At 41.9% G+C, this 20,544-nt stretch overlaps 1 protein-coding gene across 3 annotated transcripts in view; it reads left to right on the plus strand.

The window, feature by feature from the left end:
• The window catches only part of Fbxo15 (F-box protein 15), a 56,412-nt gene that overhangs the window by 8,901 nt on the left and 26,967 nt on the right, over positions 1–20,544 (plus strand). For 2 of the 3 annotated variants that reach the window (XM_052742722.1, XM_052742723.1), the window contains exons 3-8: positions 3,515–3,619; positions 6,051–6,293; positions 7,623–7,832; positions 10,844–10,970; positions 14,636–14,718; positions 15,617–15,759. In XM_052742722.1, the coding sequence (XP_052598682.1) occupies positions 3,515–3,619; positions 6,051–6,293; positions 7,623–7,832; positions 10,844–10,970; positions 14,636–14,718; positions 15,617–15,759 (911 nt within the window). Of the gene's footprint in view, positions 1–2,990; positions 3,115–3,514; positions 3,620–6,050; positions 6,294–7,622; positions 7,833–10,843; positions 10,971–14,635; positions 14,719–15,616; positions 15,760–20,544 lie in introns of all 3 variants that reach the window. The other variant, XM_052742724.1, reaches the window with a different exon arrangement.

Consider the following 20,544-nt stretch of genomic DNA (forward strand, 5'->3'; position numbering starts at 1 on the left):
CTCTGTTCCAGGAGGAGGGAGATAGTGAGACAGGCAAGTTTGGACATTTGGAGGTGTAACTGACATCATTCATATATAAAATAGATGTCATTGAGGAGTCAACAGACATTAGGTGGGACCCCAAACTGTTGGCTCCAGCAGATGTGTGAATGGAGGTACCGCTGCTAGGGATGTGGAGGAACTCCAGGGAAGTGGGGGTACAGAAGAGAGTCCTGCTGGTGACCAAGGAGCTTGCAGAGACCCCACAGGTCCAGTGCTGCTGTCCTGGATCGCTGGGAGGTTTGGGGCAAGAACAAAGACACTTGTCTAATGGGGAAGCCCAGAGGTACTGGGACACTGAGAAGCAACCACAGATCCAGGGAGGACCTGTGAGAGGGGAGGGTCTAGAAGAGTGTTATAGAAGGAGAGGGCCGACCACTTACTCTTGTGTTGTTTTGCATTTTATATTTATAGTATAAGAAACAGAAAAGAGGAAGCGTGGGCTTAGAGGCAGTAAGTAGAGACAAGTTGGTGTATTTTCTTTTGTTGTTTTTCTTTCCTAGAAGCTCTGCAGCCAGTTGTATTGCAGAGGTTGTGTTGCAGCTAGAGAAGGGGAAAGGTGGGGTTAGATCAGCAGATAAATATGAAGATGAGATATTTTGGTCACAGTTCAAAGGCTGATGTGATGATGGAGAAGACGGAGGCCTGAATGGATGAAGAGGGACTGAAGGCTTTGAGGACATGAGTGGGGATCCAGTGCAACAGTGGTTTGATAGAAGGAAGTGAGAGTTCTCTGAAGAAATGGGTTGGGTGTAAGGGTGGGAATGATGTGTGCAGGAGTATTGGGATGGATTCATTGTGTACAGTAGGGACAAAGACATGTTTGTTGCTTAGTCACTGTATTAGTTACTTTTCTGTTCTTCTGATAAAACACCATGACTAAGGCAACTTATAAAAAAGTTTATTTTGTTTATGGCTCCAGAGAGTTAGAGGCCATGGAGCAGAATGCTGAGAGCTCACATCTGAAAGTACAAAGTAGAGAGGGAACTGGGTGTGGGGCAAGGCCCCGCAAAGCCTGCCTCTAGTGACACACCTCCTCAAGCAAGAGCGCACCTCTTAAGCCTTTGCAAATATTGATACCAACTGGATTAGACTAAGTTTTCAAATGCCTGAGACTGTGGGGTACAGTTCTCATTCAAATCACTACTGTCACCATAGTATTGAAAATGAACATACACAAATCAGCTGAATTTCTTAGCGAAGACCACTCGCTTGAACTAGAGCTTCTTGTTACATATTTGGTTCTGCCCTGTCTCTCACTTAGTCATTCCCTTTCTTTCTTCATCATTCCTTATCTCCATTCCAGTGACTTATGTGAAGTAATTAGAATCCAATAGAAAGTAACCCAGTGTGGGTGTAAACATTGGTTGTTCCAGCTGGGAAACAAATTCATTAAGTAGTAAGTATGAATGTATTATATGGGTCTTGTGTAGGTAACCAGGGCTACTGTGAGTTTGAGCAACAGCCGTGCCATGTCTACATGACAGCATTTCACAGAAGTCCTCTGCATCCTCTTGTTCTTACACTCTTTCCCCCATCTTCTAGCATGTTCCCTGAGCCTTGCGAGGGGGTGGAGCTGCTTACATAGATATATCTCAGTAATGGTTGAGCACTTACAGTCACTTATTCAGAGGACTTGGAACAGTGATGGGTAGATGGGATCAAGATATATTAGATATCAAGATACACATCTCCCCCATGTTCAATTCTGGCAGATAAGAAGGTGAAACTTATTTAATGCCTCACTTGAATGGGGTTTTGTTCACTTAAATTCTTAGTTACTCCATACCTTTCTGAGATGTCTTTATGATCAACTCTAAATTTGTTTGAATTACAATAATTTTAAAAAATAGGGACAGACTTTTATAAAACAATTAACATATGAAAGGACATGCAGTGGACAGTCCTGACAGTGACTGCCTTCGTTACTTCTCTATTGCTGTGGTGAAACACCATGACCAAAAGGAACTTGAGCAGAGGCTTGATTTGGTGTACATGTCTGGAATCTTAGTCCATTGTGGGAAGTCAAGGCAGGAACTCAGACTGGGCTGGAGCCTGAGACAGAAACTGATGCAGAAGCCATGGGGGGGTGCAGGACGATGGGGTTGCGGGGGATGGGCACGTGGGGGATGGAGCTGGTGGTGCTGCTTCCTGGGTTGCTCCGTTGGCTGCTCACCTTGCTTTCTTGTAGAGCCCAGGACCACAGGTCCAGGGATGGCACCACCCACAGTTGAGGTCTCAGCCCATCACCACAATTAAGAAAATGCCTTAGAGGCCTGCCTACAGCCCTGTCTTACTGAAGCATCTTCTCAGTTCAGGTTCCCTCCTCTCAGATGACTTGCTTGTGTCAAGTAGACATAAAACTAGCCAGCACAGTGCCCAAAACTCCCCCCCCTCAGTTTTGTGTCTCTCATTTCTCACTGAAGGTGTCTAACGTACTGATTCTGAATATAAGAGATTTCAAGGGTGAGGGCAGGGAAGATTTAACTGAGGTGAGGTTGCCTGTTCTTGCAGAAGCCTTGAGCACTCACATGGTGACATGTGTCAAATACGTGTAGAGCTAGCTGGCTTTCTCTAAGGATCCACATGATTTTTTCTTAGTGTTTTCAGAGTCTTAGGACTAATATTTCCCTATGAATGTTTGATCATTGAATTCTATTAATAAATAAAATTATTTCAATTACTAAAATCACAAGTAGAGACTGACCAAGCCGTTTTGAGTTGGCCCAAACTGTTTTCTTTGGCTCTTTACCCCTGCATTCTCGTTCTCCCATCTCTGGAACAGTCTTCAAAGCTCTGTGCTCATTGGCCCTTCAAGCCAGATGCTGACCCAGGTGCTCGGAGACCCGTTCCTGATTGCTCATGCTGCCCGACTCTTGTGGTGTGTGTGGACTTCTGCAGCTTTGGAAGTAGAAGGAGTCTTGATATACATTATAATGTGATTCATTTAGACAGGAAGCCCTTCAGAAGACACTATGAGGCCTGAAGTTTTTTTGAACTAGAGAAGAAGCAGTCAGTGTCCCTCTGTGAGGACATTTAGCAGGCTGGCGAATGGGAACCCGAAATGCAGGTTAGGTATGAACACAGTTCATGTTTCCATTTCTAGCAGCAGCATTATTCATGGTGAGAATGTGTTCCCATCCTCCAGTTCCTGCTGTGCAGCAGAGAATAATATACATCCATGATGGACTCATTGAAGTGCTGCCTGTTGATTCGGGTGTGCAGATGTGGTTGACATGCTGAAAAAGTCAGTTCTCTGTGTCTTATAATGTCTGAATTGGTCTATGCCATGAGAGTGGTAATAACCAGAAAATTACAATCAAGAAATTAATCGAGGGTGAGAGAACAGTTTGCTTATTAAAGAGATGAATGTGTTTGTAGCCCTCTCTTTGGAGATGCATAGCCAGTTGTATTCTGGGTAATTTGTAGATTCAGCATTGGTTAACTTGTTTTAATTTTCTCCCTCCTTTCTCAGAATGCCCTCTGAAATCTTGCTGAATATATTTTCCTACTTGGATGCTGTGAGCTTGCTGTGCACTGGATGTGTGAGCAGACGCTTTTACCATTTGGCCAGTGACAAGTAAGGAGAATACTCTGTCCGTCTGTTATATGTGATAATAGAAATCGTGAAAGTTAGTAGGCATTTTAGCCACTTCCTAAAAGTTAAGAGAATTAGTTTTATTACTTATTAGACAGTGATGTGTCTAATGCTGTATATGGTCATGTACTTTCAAACATTTGCATTTATGAGTGTAAGATACGGAATATTCTTTGCATATGCTGAAGATAAAGCCTATTACTATTGGATCTGTAGAATAAAATTTTGATCTGTGATTAGGGGTCCCGAGCGTGATTTATTCACAGAGCTTTTTACCTGGTCCTGGGCAGATGGTGTACTCTCTACTGGTGGTCATGGAGATCATAGAGAAAAAAGTGGGAGGGGGCCCTGTTAAATTGACTTAGCTCTTCCTATCAAATCTGCCAATACACTTGAAATATGGGAAGAGTGAGAGATGGGAGGAGAGAGACCCAGCATGTGAAGGCCTTACTATGGGAATCAGAGAGGCCCCTCAGTTAGGCTCTCAGGCATCTATGAATAAAGAGAAGCTATTGCTTCTATTTTTCTTTGTGAACTTGGCCTGCACCTAGAATTTCACCTTGTGTGGAGAGAGTTAGAGTCCTCCTAATATCTACTGAGCATTTTGTGCCCACTTCTTGAATTTTTAGGGTTCTCTCTTAATCAATATCAAAGACCATGCTAATATTGATTTCTATGTAGAACCTGCCGATAGTTAGGAAAAACGTCAAGATAAAGAATGCAGGTTGGTTTGATTAAGGGTGTGGAGAATGACAGACAGGCTGCAGTATTTTATATTCTTGGAGCATGGTAGACAGGGAACATTCTCTATAGCGGTTCTCAGACGCTAGTCCACAAAAGACAGTTTCACAGTCAGCTGGGAAAATGCAAAACTTTGGATTCCTACTCTGTATTTGTGAAGATTATAATTTAATGCTTTGCAAGATTGTAATTTGGTGGTCTGGAATCCATATTTTTACAGTTCAGGTCATAGTAATGAATAATCTAGTTCTGAAATGACTGGTCCAATATATCTCTGATGTTCTTGTGTTTGCCCTTTAAGTGAGAAACCCGTAGTGAATCCTCTGATCTCATTAATGCTGTCCTCCACTGTTTTCACATCCAAAGGGAACATGTTTTAATTGGGAAGGGAGGTTCTTGTCTCTTAACTTTAAAAGGTGCAAGAAATTCTTAGTTTTATCTGCATCAACTAGTGGATAGCATTTGGCAATAATTCTGGAATGAATATAGGTAATTTTTGAGTCATTGAAAATGTGTGTGTATTCATGTGCATATGCACATTTGATTGCACCAGTCTAGGCTGAAATTATTTCATCTGTACAATGGGGATAAAAACAGTAGCTACCTCATGTGTTTATTGGGAGGACTAAATGAGTTAATGTATGTGAATTGCTTAAATAACAGTTGACATGTGTGCTCAGGAAAATTTAACTGTTGCTGCTATATTTTAATGACTTTCACTATTTTACCTTTTTGAAATAAGGGCATGTGCATTGTTAAAAATTTAAAGATAGGAAGCAAAATGAATGTATGTAACATGAATTGCTAAGTGTTCTTATTAATAAAAAGCCTGGAGCCAGATACTGGGGTGAAAACTGAGAGATCAGAGGAATAGAACAAGCCACAGCCAACCTCGCCAACTCCTCAGCTGATCCTGTGTCCATGAATTATCAAACTGAAAGCCTCGTGAGTCCTCACCCCTGAGGGTCTCCTTTGAACTGCTGCTAAAAGCCTCTAGTTCCTGGTCCTCAAGCCTTATATACCTTTCTGCTTCCTGCCATTACTTCTTGGCATCAAAGGCCTGTGTCCTTCCCAAGCAAAGACATGAGATCTCAAGTCCTGGGATTAAAGGTGTGTGCCACCACTGCCTGGCTCTGTTTCCAGTGTGGCCTTGAACTCACAGAGATCCAGATGGACCTCTACCTCCCGAGTGATAGGATTAAGGGTGTGTGCCACGACTATCTGGCCTCTATGTCTAATCTAGTAGCTGTTCTCTTTTCTGATCCCCAGATGAGTTTTATTTGTTAGAACACAAATAAAATATCACCACAAATGTGTAATGGTATTTGCTCATTTTGTATTTGTGTACAATGTTGAGTTTTATATGATTGAACTCCTACTCAGTTACCTTGCAGGAAGACAGTATTTAGATGATCCCAAATAACATGGAATTCTTAAATTTAAACCTGACTCTGGAAATAGGCTTTTCTCTTTTTTATGTGCTTTTGGGGATAGTGGATCTAAAACATTTCATTTCAGACTGTGGTCCACTGTACACATGAAGACATGTAAATTATTGATGGAATTAGCCTATTTGAAATTTAAAAATTATTGTGTATCTCTAATGTAATATATTGCTGTTACAAGTACTTTACAGTGCCTCTAAATTGCTTATTTTATCCCTTTCTTCCAGTTTTATTTGGATCAAGTTCTACTCAGCTGCGTTTTCATCAAAAAGATCACATTGGAAAGTTAAAACAGTGGAGGAGACAGCCATGTCTGTGAGTGTACTGTCAGTTGAGGATAAGGAAGTTGGGTACTGGAAGAAAGAATATATTACAAAGCAGATCTCATCTGTGAAAGCAGCACTAGCCCACATTCTCAAACCTGTCAACCCCTACACAGGTCTTCCAGTGAAAACCAAAGAGGCCCTCAGGTGTGTAGGCTACTCTTGGACACTCCAGTGGCTCCTGGACAGAACCACGGAACCTTGCCGTTTCTAACCCGATGTTGTCATTTCCAGGGGTTTTAGATGTACCAGGGATGTGCAGGTTTTTTACTTAGTTGCAGGCCTAAGGATGGAAACTAGGGTCTTACATATGCTAGGTAAATGGGTCCCATGAGCTATACTCCTAGACTTGGATCTTACATATGCTAGCGAAATAGATCCCATGAGCTACACTCCTAGACTTGGGTCTTACATATGCTAGGGAAATAGATCCCATGAGCTACACTCCTAGACTTGGGTCTTATATATGCTAGCGAAATAGATCCCATGAGCTACACTCCTAGACTTGGGTCTTACATATGCTAGAGAAATAGATCCCATGAGCTACACTCCTAGACTTGGGTCTTACATATGCTAGAGAAATAGATCCCATGAGCTGCACTCCTAGACTTGGATCTTACATATGCTAGAGAAATGGATCCCATGAGCTACACTCCTAGACCAGGGTCTTACATATGCTAGGGAAATGGATCCCATGAGCTACACTCCTAGACTAGGGTCTTACATATGCTAGGGAAATGGGTCCCATGAGCTACACTCCTAGACTTGGGTCTTACATATGCTAGGGAAATGGGTCCCATGAGCTGCACTCCTAGACTTGGGTCTTACATATGCTAGGGAAATGGGTCCCATGAGCTACACTCCTAGACTTGAATCTTACATATGCTAGGGAAATGGGTCCCATGAGCTACACTCCTAGACTTGGTTCTTACATATGCTAGGGAAATGGGTCCCATGAGCTACACTCCTAGACTTGGATCTTACATATGCTAGGGAAATGGGTCCCATGAGCTACACTCCTAGACTTGGATCTTACATATGCTAGGGAAATGGGTCCCATGAGCTACACTCCTAGACTAGACAGGCAGTTTATATTAGATGGGACTATCTCTGATAGTTTTCTCTTGTGTGTGCTTTTGCATCTGTAAAATGTACAATATTTTGATATTGGCTCACGTTTTTATGAACAGCAGAAACAGCCTCATGATATGGAGTAGAGCTAGAGTGTTGAAGGTGCCCTTCCATTGTCTGAACTGCCAGTCGTGGGCCATCATAGATACTCAGGGAGTATTTGCTAGGAGGAGAAAAAGGTTCACAAGGTGCTGTGGGTGAAATGAAAATATGTCAGGAGTGTGCCAAGGATGTTAAATTTTGTCTTTTAAAGAAGTAGGTATTATGGAAATGACACGTGAAGTGTGTGTGTTGATCTAGAGTTCTTTCTTTGAAAGCATTTTGAGCTTTCTTTTCTTTCTCTAGACTATCTGGCCTAGGTTGGGCAATTATATTAAGAGAAAAAAGTGGAAAGGAACACATCATGCAACATGTTGATCTTTCCTTAAATGATACGTCTGTCACTGTTGTGTGGTATGGCAAAAATTGGCCATGTCTGGCCACGTTGTCCACCCTGGATTTGTGTGGTATGACGCCAGTTTTTATGGACCGGTATAAAGCCCCTGACCCAAATGGGTAAGTACTAATTCAGTAGCACATTGGCAAGGACTGCTGGACCTGAATATTAATTGGCATTCCTTTGTAATTCAAAAATACCACTAGTGTATTTTAATTTGATTGTATCTCAAAGACCTTCCTGTCATTCTGCATTGCTATGGAACAGAAGATACTGGGCATGTCACATTTAGGTCTAACTATAAATTCTTTGAATCTTATAACAGTAAAAAAATGAGTCCAGTTTTAAAAGTTTATTAGATGATGTGTGGCTTTTCTACATTCTTACTTTTAACTGTTTTAACAAATGATATAAATGTGCATATTCTTCAGTAATTATATACTGATTTTAGTTTAAACCCTTTATAAATACAATTATCACTCATCCTGTGTGATTTTTCTCTTGAATTTACTAGATGTGTGGCCATGTGCACCTGACTCTGCCTCCATCTTCACACCTGTAAATTGGTATGATGCTGATGGCGTTAGGGTGAAGATCACGAGACTCAGTTGTGAACCTCTAGGTCAGATGCGTGTTCCCCCAGAACACTCATCCTGCCTCTAGATGGCTTTCCCCCGAGTCCACACACACTAAAGTGCTCACAGCTGCTTCTCCCAGCATATCCTGCATTCATCAGTGACCACTGTCCTGGAAAAGCTGGACTGTGGCAGGTGTAGATCCTTATGTCCCAAGCAGGCTAACAGTTTTTATAGCAAACTCTTGCGCTGTAGCAGTGTCCGCCTCCTCCATGATTGTAGTGCTGCTGTCTGTCCTACCCCTTCCTGTGTGGTGTCTTTGACTTTGTAGCAGCATTTTCCTCATGGTTATTCCTACCGTCTGTGCTTACTACAGTTGTCATGGGTCCCTCTCATCTCCGCCCTATGAGGAGATGCTGTTATTTCATGGTTTCCCTGGTGTGGGCTTGCTGTTGGCTTCTCTGTGTGCCAGCTCTTTGGCTGCTTAGTGGTCATACTCAGGCCTCTCACTGCTGCCCATGCTTGCTGTGTTCTGAGAACATTATCAGTGTGAAAACGTGGATTATTTTCCCCAATAGATTACTAGATATATTTTGACAACACAGTTACTTTTTTAAGTGATATTTTTATTTGGATAAATCTGAAATTTGTATGATGAACCTCCAAGTTTTTCTAATATAGTAGGTAAGTTGTGTACATTCTGAAATTATATTTGGGGTAGGAATACACAAAATGCACTGTTTTGATAGGATGATGTGTTACTTGGTGTATCATGGATTATTGTTTATAGGTACTGGTACAAATTAGTTAACATTAATTAAAACAACCTTGTAAGACTATGGGTTTAAAGTTCACGTTATGTTGAATTGTAGAACTCACTTAAAAGTATATATGTGCCCAGAAATTGCCACCGAGATCAGCTTCTAGTTACTACATGGTAATGACTGCTGGAATTTATTGGGGGACGTTAATCTAATGTAATTGATTTCCATTTAAAGTCTGTGGGCCAGCCCTTGATCGGCAGTGGTAAGCAGAGCTGAAAGTGTGTTTCGAGAATTTGTTTTGATGGGCCTCTCTACAGTTTGTAAGCCAGTGCTTTTATCACGAGGGATGATCCTTGTCTGTATCTTTGTGATAGCCAGGAGGGACTCTGTGCCTTTACTTACACTTGTATTTGTTTCTTCTATGAAGTTTTTCTGGGAATATCAAAAGTTATTTGCAAATAATTTCCCTGTAGCTTAGACCTTTCTAGATGGACTCTATGCTGTCATTCTTGTTAGTGTTCTCTTCTCAGTTCATGTAGTCCTGTGCCCTCCAAGTTTGTGAGAATGATTGCATAATGTTTTCAGAGGCCTCAGTGGCCATGGCTGTGGTTTGTAAAGCTAAGGTGAATGAGGACTTAGTTTGTCCTCAGAGTCTATTTAATATTTCCATAGCCATACTTGAGCGTGTTTCCAAGCTTTGATGTATTGAAGATGAAGGGAAGAGGCTTTCTGCTGTCTCCACCTTGCTGCCTCTTTCTGTCCTGTCATGATAGCAGCAGTTGCCAGCTGTTGAGCATCTGTTAGATGTGCTGTGCTGTCATGGTATTTTGTCTTTGAATTTCCTGGCCTTCCCTCTGAGCAGGTGTCTCACATGTTGGGACCCAGTCTGTGATGTTGTCAAGTCATTGTCAGCTGGAGCTAAGGTTTCCCCATGAGTTTTCTTCAATTTGTATTTAAATCACTGGTCCTGCCTTCCTCATCCTCCAGGCGTGTTCTTCATGTGTCTACTTTTAGTTAATATGTCACAAATCTCACCAACCAGCTCTGCTATCTAGTTATTGTTCTCAGCCTAAAAATCCCCTAGGAACGCATGAGAGCTGCAGATTGGTTCTGTTGCCCTACAGCCCTCCTCTGCTTTGAAACAGTGCCACAGGTGACCCTGCTTTGTTTTACTCAGTATCTGCATGTTTATCACTGGTTGTCTTGAGTACTAGTTCCTGGAAGTAAATTCCAGATGCGGTGTCCCAGGATGGTGGGGCCTTTTCCTAGTGCTCTGGCTCTGCTGATTAGCCATTGAGATCTCAGCTCCTTGTAATTTCCTGAGCCCTATGTTGTTGTCTGCCATGCACTGTACTTGTCGATAGATTCCCTCTTAGTGGGGACATTGTGAAGGCATCTCCTGTACGTCTGAGTATTTACTCTCGGGCACTAAGACTGAGAGTTCTGTGTGGCTCTCTCATGAAAACAGTCATGATTCCAGCTTAAATTTATTTTCTAATATTTCAGTTTTCACTGTTTCTCAGCCCTGCCTTACAAAAACTTTGGAAAAAAGGCACATCTGCTCTCAGAGGAAGAGCGAGAGGGAGGGGAAGAAAAACATAGTAGGGTAAGAAACTTGGTGTATTTGCCTCTCAGTTGTACAAGGCTCCATAATCATGTCACTTGGTTTGAGCATGTTAGTGTGTATAAATTGCTCTTCAAAAACATTTTTAGTTACACTAATGAGACTTGACAACAAGGCATATTGGAAAGTTCACATCTCTCTCTTCTCTCTTGGCATGGTATTCCAAGACCACGATGGCTGTCGTTAATTGCAAAGTATGATCTGAGTCATTTAAGCAAGTCTACCATGGTTGGCTGTGACAGACTTGTCCGGATATTCTGTCTAAATCCTGGCCTCCTGGTGGGGCTGTGGCAGGTAAGATGGAGTTCACACACGACTGTGTCATTACCCTCCACCGTCCGTGTTTGCACACTGTTATATATGTAAGATGGAGTTCACACTGTTATGTATGTAAGATGGAGGTCACACATGACTGTGTCATTACCTCCACAGTCCGTGTGTGCACACTGTTATGTATGTAAGATGGAGGTCACACACGACTGTGTCATTACCCTCCACCGTCCGTGTTTGCACACTGTTATATATGTAAGATGGAGTTCACACACGACTGTGTCATTACCTCCACAGTCCGTGTGTGCACACTGTTACGTATGTAAGATGGAGTTCACACACGACTGTGTCATTACCTCCACAGTCCGTGTGTGCACACTGTTGTATATGAGACTGAATGTAGACTCGGAAGCATCCGTGCTGATCTGGATGACGGCACCTCTCTGCCTTCCTGTGTCTACTGACAATTAGTTCTTTCATGTCAGGGCACTTCTCCACTTCTCCCAGTAAGTCTATGTATGTTCCACTCTCCTTTCAAGTCTTTCTTTGCTGAACTTTCTGATAGGACATGCCCAACATGGAGGTCTCTAAGAATCTTTCTGATTTGTGAATGTGACATGGGACATACTCTGCCCTTCAGTGTCAAGTGTCTAAGAAGTCACTCCTTTGACCTGTGTGTTTCTGTTTCACTGGGCCAGGCTGAGTTCTGACCTGGGGTGTTTTTTTTTTGACTTTTAATTCAAATGGAATTATCACTTCCCCTTTTGCCCTTTTCCTTCCAGCCACTCACAAGTCTCCTCCTTCCAACCCCTTTCATGCCTCTTCCCACTGTTACTATCAATTTATGTGAGTCTATTAAATGTGTAACAGAACTTATTAAGATATAAATTGAGGAAATACACTCACGAATACAGAATGGAGTAGACAGTGTTAGTCATCCTCTGGTCTGATCAGGAGCGAATCCACTTCACAGGCGGGAGCAGGGAGCAGGGAGCAGGGGCATGTGACCCTTCTCCAGCTCCTTATAAGAGGTCACGTACAGGCAGGAAGCACCGCCTCCTTTGGGCCATATAACCCAAGGTCATGGGTGGAGCAAATACCACTACATTCCACTCTCAAATTGATAGCCTCTTTCTATCATTATTGTTACATACACACATCTATATGTATGCAGACATATATAAATACAACCTGCTGAGTTCATTTTCGTTGCTTGTGTGTATATAGTTTTAGGGCTTACTATTGGATAACCAGTTAGGGGGCTCAACCCTAAGAAAGGATATAATTCTCTGTCTCTCAACACTCATTTGTTGCCTGTAGTTTTTTGTCTAGGTGTGGGACCGTGTGACAGTTTCCCTTATCAGTGTTAGCATGTCTATTGGTCATGCTATTGTCTGGGTCTTGTTTATGCAGTCATCTCTCAGACAGACTGTCTGAGAGCAAACTTACTCATGTTCTGACTCTTACAGTCTTTATGCATCCTCTCTGCAATGTTCCCTCAGCCACCGATGCGGGAGGTGTGATGTAAATGTTTCCTTTGGGGCTGAGCTCCAAACCACCTGTTGATCTCTGTACTGCGTCCAGTTGTGGATTTCTGTAATGGTCTTTCTCCATTTGCTGTACAGAGAAGCATCTTTGATAAGGGGTCGTAGCTGTGCTTACTTCTGGTTATCAGGATAAGATTTAGAATGTAGTAGGGAATTGCGCTGGTCTAGCAAAGTGGCCACAGTAGATTCTTTTCTGAGACCCATGACCTCACTAGCCCTACCTAGGAAGTTGGCTAGGTTTCTAGTGCTAAGCAGGATTTACCTCCTGTTGAGTGACCTTAAGTTCAGTGAGCAGCTGTTGGGTGCCGCTTACATGTAGTCCACTTATGTGCCGCTTTACTGTGCTGGCCATTGTTGTGGTTTATGGGTGTTTACAGCTGGGTAGGACAATTAGTGTCTCTCCCTTGGGAGCTTGCATAGTATTTTCTGATACCGCAGAAGCTAGACCACAGGAACGAGGCTTTCAGGTCAGGCCCAGCTTGAATCATCTGAGTCGGTCTGAAGCTTGTATCCTAAGTGTGCAGTATATTCAGCAATAGGGGTTTACCTTCAACCTCTGAGAGGCAACTGAGGCAACAGCAATAGTCTATATTCTTTTGGGAGTCACTTATACTACCCTGACCAACAATTCAAAAGAAGCGTTCTCATGGGTTATATTCTACAGTCACTTGGTGGATTGCAGGGTAGTGTGGTGCACCTCTGTGCATCCACATTTGTTTAGTTTTGCAGGGTAGTGTGGTGCACCTCTGTGCATCCACATTTGTTTAGTTTTGCAGGGTAGTGTGGTGCACCTCTGTGCATCCACATTTGTTTAGTTTTGTGGCTTTGGCTCTTGGCTCTTTTATGAGAGCAGTTCGCAGATTGGTTAAGAGTGGCAGTGTATCTCTGTACAGTGACAGGACAGAATCAAGTTTTCAGTTTTCTACAGCATCATCCTCTTGCCCTTCTTATCAGCTAACTGTCATAGTCATTGTTTCTGTCCTTTTTACTCTCTTTCTCTGTGATTTGAGGACGAAGCAGGAAGAGGTGTACTGTGCATTTTATGACTTAAACTTATGGGTCCTTTTTGGTCTGTTTGATCTGGTTACAGAGTGGCATTTTCAGGCGTATATACTGTAGCAGTAAACATCAGTTCCTCTATAACCACATTTTCTGCCATTTAACCCAGTGGGCAAGTGAAGAAGTAAAATTAGTCATTTCTACTGCATTTGCCAAACAAAGCAATTATTTGCAAATGAAACATCATTCTAGCTTGATCTCTGTTGCAGTGATAAACAACACAGCCAAGAGCAACTTGGGTGAGGAAAGGGTTTATTTTATCTTATATTACCAGGTCACAGCCCATCACTGAGGGAAATCAGGGCAGGAAGTCACGTCAGGTACTAGGTGGCAGGAACTACAGAGGAAGGCTGCTTGCTTGCTCTCTAGCCTCTGTTCAGCCAGCTGTCGTAGATAGTCCAGAGCCTCATGCCTAGGGATGCTGGGCCCTCCTGTATCAATTAGCAATTAAGAAAATGCCCCACAGACAGGCGCACAGCCAGTCAGATCCAAGCAGTCTCTTAGTTGGGACTCTTGGATAATTCTGGGACGTATCAAGTTGACAGCTGAAGCTAACTAGGAGAAGCATTATCCAGTAATGCTCAGTGTTTATGAAATTTTCCAGACATCTGCAGGGTCTTATCAGATTGTCTTTATCTTTGAAAAGAGTTTGAAATAGCCTGAAATCATCTCTCTCTCTCTCTCTCTCTCTCTCTCTCTCTCTCTCTCCCTCCCTCTCCCTCTCACACACACACACACACACACACACACACACACACACTCCTATATGTATACACGTATATGGGTATGTGCATATTATGTATTATTTATGTATACATATAAATAACATGGAAATCATTGTATAGAATAGAGCATTTTGCTGTTTCACATATGCAGGGCATTAATTCTTTTGTGACTACGTGTTCTGTATATTGAGTGAATCATGATCCAGCTCTCATTATTGTATATAAGTCTTATGGTAACACTTTACTAGCAGTAATAATGCATGTATCTTCAAGATGATAAGCTGTGATTTTCACAATGAACTTGTGAAAATTAAAATACTTCTATTGAAAACTATGTTCTTTTAAATTAACTTTTCAGAAGGAGGACGGACTGGCTTTTGTCATGGCAAATCTTCATTTTCATCGCCTTGTGGAGAGAAGCACATTAGGCTCAGCCACTCTGTATGTATCTGTATGTGGGTGAATTGGATTTATGTGTGGTCAGGATAGAAGTCGGGTCTGTCTTAATAGTCTAACAATAGCTATAAAAGTATCCCATAGCCAGTAGATACAAGACAGCAGACATGACTTAGCAGACTTAGCTATTGCTAACATAATTGTATTATTTATGAATATGTGTCTGCTTGATTTTTTCTAGTTTAAGGACTTTATACCTGGTAGAGTATTACTTACAGAGGCAGGAGTACTTTGCTTTGATAGCATGCTACCATTCTCCCTCAAGTTCTCTTACTTAATGTGAAGTTTGGGACTTTGAAAATGTACAGACCTTTGACCTTCTGGTTGACTCTGTTCTGCTTTTGTGGGTGTCTTCTAATATTTCAGCTTATTGTTAGGTGGGGAGCATTTTTTTCTGTCTCCCTGCACCTTTCCCCTGGGTCTCTCCCTTACTCACTTTTTAAATATCTGTAAAGCTCTTGAATGCTTTTACATATGTTCCCTTCCATGGTGAGGTTTTCTTACTGAAATAATTGGTTGGTTTTAGCTTGAGTGTTTGCCTGATTCCCTGGCCTGTAGGTCTGTGTTGGCGAACCTTCTGCGGGGTGCCTCTGTCTTTGGCCATTGAGAACTACTATTGTAGGGTGGATCTCAATCACGTTCACTGCGGTGGTCTGAATGCTGCCCGTGGAACTCTATATTGGTGCTGATTTTTGTAGAAGTTGGTGAGAACAACAAAGAACAGTTCTTTTGAGTTCACAGTATGAAGATTATTAGGGCTCCTGTATAGTGTGTCATTGGTGGGAGGTAGTGAATTGAATAGATAATAATTTTTAGGAGTATTTTCCAACCAAGTATTTAGTCTGTGATGTTGACAGATTTGTCTGTTTTGATTGCTTTTCAGCCCCTATGTGCTGCCTCCTCATAGTCCCTTTGTGGATGACAGCCCCGAGTATGGACTGCAAGGCTATCAGCTTCACATTGACATGCACGGCGGGGGGATTTTCTACCTGTGCAGTACATTTCGCAACCTCTTCTCCAGGAAAGGTGAAATTGAGTTAACGTTTGTTTCTGAAATTGGTGGGTTGTAGAGAAGAGTTAGGAATCCCCTCCCAGCTGGTCCTTCATCGTCTGTCAGCGCCTGTGTCCCCGGCTCTCTCCTTTCCTACACAGGACTTGGGAAGTACTGCAGCCTGCACAGTCGCTCTGGCTCTGGCTCTGGCTCCACCATTCTCTCACCTCTAGAGGAGGCTTGCCTCCCCTTTCTGACCATATTCCAGACTGCCTTTCTTACTTCCAAATCTTCCCTCTCCCAGGAATTTGGAAATGTCACAGGGTGGATGTCACTGCCTTAGAGAGCGAGACTACAACGAAGCCAGTTTTTCTCATGTTTGCACTGTCTCAGTGTTTTCCGCTTGCCACACTTCCCGAAACTAAGGAAAGGGCTGGAGGAAACTCAGGCTCAGAATGCATACCCTATTCTGATCCACCTGCTTGTTCCCTTTTGGGATTGTTTATGAATTCTTAAACTTGAAGTCTAGTGTAGATCTGCTTGGGTTCAAGTTTAATATTTTTGGTGAGTATATGGTACAGAGGAAAATGGAACTTCATTATGTGTCATATTACAAGTCATGCTATGTCAGGCTGCCCTATCAGTAAATTTCATCATTTGGTTAAGAGGACTATTGTGTTTCCTCACTGTGAAGGCATTCTTTTTCAAACGTAATTACCCTAATCCTCTTCCACCTGATGAACTGCCATCCACCTAATGACCCTTGTCCAAATCAGATTTTTTTGTTTGAGTTTAGAAAAATGTTGACTTTTAAAAGTTATGGTGTTAGTTTTAGATTTGTTGGCTGAACTTTTCTGTAAAGCATGTTGTCTTACCACTGTGAGCCACAGAAGCAGGTAAGCACCCAGTTCTTTTCCTTCAGCTACTGCTGGTCAATTAAGAAATACCCTTTATGGTGGACTAAAACTATTCATGTTTAGTGTGACATTGGACTTCTGAATTTTTATTTACTTAATGTCCTATAGCTAGCTATAGCCAGTCTTCCTTTTGAAGCTAAAATTGTCATCAGGAATCTGTGTCGCTGGTGATCTGTGCCTCTTTCGTACCCCTGCATTAGTCTGGTGGTCTGTGCCTTTCATGTCCCCTGCATCAGTCTGAAAGCTACCCTTGCCTTTTGGGCTCAGGGAGGTTCTTGTGCTTGTTGGCATTTACTTTTTATTAATTAAATTTGTTCTTTCACTATTTTACACATGGATATAATATATTGTGATTGCTCCCCCGTCTCCCTTCTGATCCTTGTTGTCCACCCCTCTTCTCTACAAATTTCTTTCCTACCTTCATGTCTTTTCCTTTTGTTTTGTGCTCTACCGAGTTTAATAGGGGCTGTTTGTGTAATCACAGGTTTGGAACTATCCTTTGGAACTCAGTGGACTCACCATTGGATACACAAATGAAAGTGATTACGGTCCCTCACCAAAAGTCCACTGGTAGCCTGTAGTTCAGCAGGGAAGGGTAGGGGCCCCCCCGAGCCTCTCCCTCATCCGTGACTGACTGTTGACAGACCAGTCTTTTGAAGACTCAGTGTGGGTCCTGTTTTGTCTGTATCTTGCTACCAAGGTGTGTCATATTTTCAGCAGTAGGTGGATCCTTTTTATTTGGTTCTGGTGGGCACCCAAGAGGAATGACAGGAGCTCATATTGTTTTTGAAGCCAGTGGGACCTCTGTGACTAGCATCTCATACAGAAGTATCCCACACCTGGCAGTGGGAGTTTTATTTATTGACACACTGATTCTAGGAACAGTACTGTCTACCCATATAAGCTGTTTCCCTTTTAACTTTTTAAAAATATTTCTAATTGAGTTAAAGATCGTAGGTGTCTGCATAACTGTTTCATACGCTTTTCATTTCGGTTACTCTTCCCTACCTGCCCCCTTCTCTCTCTCGCCCCTCTGCCTTTTGTGCTTCAGCCTTCCTTGTATGCCCACTCTCTCTCCTGTTTCAGCTATGTTTGGCTGTCTGCACTTGCGTACTGCGCCCAACCCACCTCCTTATATTCCTTTGTAGTTTCCCAGCTTCCATCCACACTGTAGAGTCTACAGGTACTCCAGGTCAAACACACAAACTGAAGAGCTGGACTGAGAATCTACATATGAGAAAGAACATGTAGCATTTGTCTTTCTGGGCCTGAGTTACCTTACTCAGTATTATTTCCAGTTCTGTCCATTTACTTGCAAATTTTATAACTTGATTTTTCTTTACAGCTGAGTAGAATTCTGTTAAGTTTATGTACCACATTTTTATTATTCTTTCATCAGTTAGTTCATGGACATCTAGGCTAATGCCATTTCCTAGCTATTGTGACTAGAGCAGCAATGAAAATAGTTGTCCAAGTGTCTGTAGTAGGGTATTAAGAGCCTTGGGTATAAATATACCCAGTGGTATAGCTGGGTCATATGAGAACTCTTATTTTTAGTTTTTTGAGAAACCTCCAGACTGATTTCCGAAGTTCACATTCCCACCAACACTGTATAAGGTTCTTCTTTCCCCATGCAGCTAGTTGTTGAGACTTATAGCCTTGATGATGGCCATTTATGATAGAATCTTAAAGTAGTTTTAATCCTTATTCTCTGGTGACTAAATGTTGCTGGAATTGCTAAATGGTCTTTTAATAAAAAAAAAACAAACTAACAAAAAAAAAAAAACAACTACCCGGAGCCAGATATTGGGGTAAATGCTGAAAGATCAGAGAGACAAAGGAACAAGCCACTGCCACATCTCACCTCACCAACTCCACGAATCCTCTGGCTTACAGGAATCCTCTGACTTAATGCTTCTGAGTCCTCAGCCAAAAGGCTTCCTTAGCTAAAAGGGGTCCAGCGAAAAGGCTTTAGTTCCTGCCCCTTCACACCTTATATACGTTTCTCTGCCTATTTCCTTCCTAGTGCTGGGATTGAAGGCGTGTGATTCCCAAGTACTGGGATTAAAGGTGTGTGCCACCACTGCCTGGCTCTGTTTCTCTCCTAGACTGGATCAATCTCATGTAGTCCAGGGTGGCTTTGAACTCACAGAGATCCAGACGGATCTCTGCCTCCTGAGTATTAGGATTAAAGGTGTCTGGCTTCTATGTTTAACCTAGTGGCTTGTTCTGTCCTCTGATCTTCAGGCAAATTTTACTAGAGTACAACAAAATATTACCACAACTAAAGATGTTGATCATTTTTAAAACTGTTTACTAGCTGTTCGTATTTCTTCTTTTGAGTACTCTTTGTTTAGTTCCATAGGCTGTTTTTAAATTGTGGTGTGTGTTCTCTTGATGGTTAGTTTTGTTTTGTTTTTAATTCCCTGTGTTTTCTAGATACCAACCCTTTGTCACATGTGTAGATGGTTAGTTTTGTTTTGTTTTTAATTCCCTGTGTTTTCTAGATACCAATCCTTTGTCACATGTGTAGATGGTTAGTTTTGTTTTGTTTTTAATTCCCTGTGTTTTCTAGATACCAACCCTTTGTCACATGTGTAGATGGTTAGTTTTGTTTTTTCTTTAATTCCCTGTGTTTTCTAGATACCAACCCTTTGTCACATGTGTAGATGGTTAGTTTTGTTTTTTCTTTAATTCCCTGTGTTTTCTAGATACCAACCCTTTGTCACATGTGTAGATGGTTAGTTTTGTTTTTTCTTTAATTCCCTGTGTTTTCTAGATACCAACCCTTTGTCACATGTGTAGCCGGCAGAGATTTTATCCTATTCTTGGGCTGCCTCTTTCATTGATTGACAGTTTGCATCTCTGTACAGAAGCTTTTTAGTTTTATGAGATCCCATTTGTCAATTGCTGGTCTTGTTTCCTATGCTATTGGAGTCCTATCAGAAAAATCCTTACCCTTCCATATCTGTATGCCGAAGCTTGCTTACTACTTTTTCCTCTAGCAGTTTCAGAATATCTGGTCTTCAGTTGAGTCCTTGATCCATACGAAGCTGAATTTTATTCAGAATGAGAGCTAAGAATCTAGTTTCTTTCTTTTGCATGTTGATATCCATTTTGACCAACACCATTTGTTGAAGATGCCATTTTCCTCTCTAATGAGTATTTTTACATCGTTGTTAAAAGTCGTGTGGCTATGGTTGTAGTGACTTGACTCTGGTTCCCCTCTTCTATTCCACTGGTTCATGTGCCTGTTTTTGTGCCAGTACTATACTGTTTTTATTACTGTGGCTCTGTAGTACAACTTGAAATTATGTATAGTGGTAACTCCCAACATATTCTGTTGTTTAGGGTTGCTTAGGCTACTCATGGTCTTTTCTGCTCTCATATGTGTTTTAAGATTGTTTTTCTATCTTTAAAAGTCCCACAATCTTAAAAGTCTAAGTTTCCTTTAAAAACCCAATGTTTCTTTAAAAGTCCAAAGTTTTTCAACTGTGGGCCCCTATAAAATAATGATAATAATAATAATAATAATAGTAAATGTTATGTAGTTTGTTACTCCAAGAGGCAAGAACTAGGGAACAATCATAAATCAAAGCAAAACCAACATCAACAATGTAAAAATTTCAGTGCTTGATGTCTGGGACCCACATATGATCATCTGGGCTACAAGGGACTCGAGCAACTCCACCTCTTGGGCACTGAAACCCATAACTCACATAACTTGTCTCATAAGTTCAGGTTGGTTCTGTTCCACAGCTGCTGCTGTCCTTGGCAGTCTCCCCATGGTGCTGATATTTCCAGTATACTGGGGGGTCTTTGCTGCAGCTGAGGCTGCGTCTTCATCAGTTGCCTTTTCCACCCTCTTTTCAGGGGCTCCAACCTTGCCATCTAGTGCCATGC

The sequence above is a fragment of the Peromyscus californicus genome, unplaced genomic scaffold, assembly GCF_007827085.1.
Source record: "Peromyscus californicus insignis strain IS unplaced genomic scaffold, ASM782708v3 Scaffold_17__1_contigs__length_78620276, whole genome shotgun sequence".
Lineage (NCBI taxonomy): Eukaryota > Metazoa > Chordata > Mammalia > Rodentia > Cricetidae > Peromyscus > Peromyscus californicus.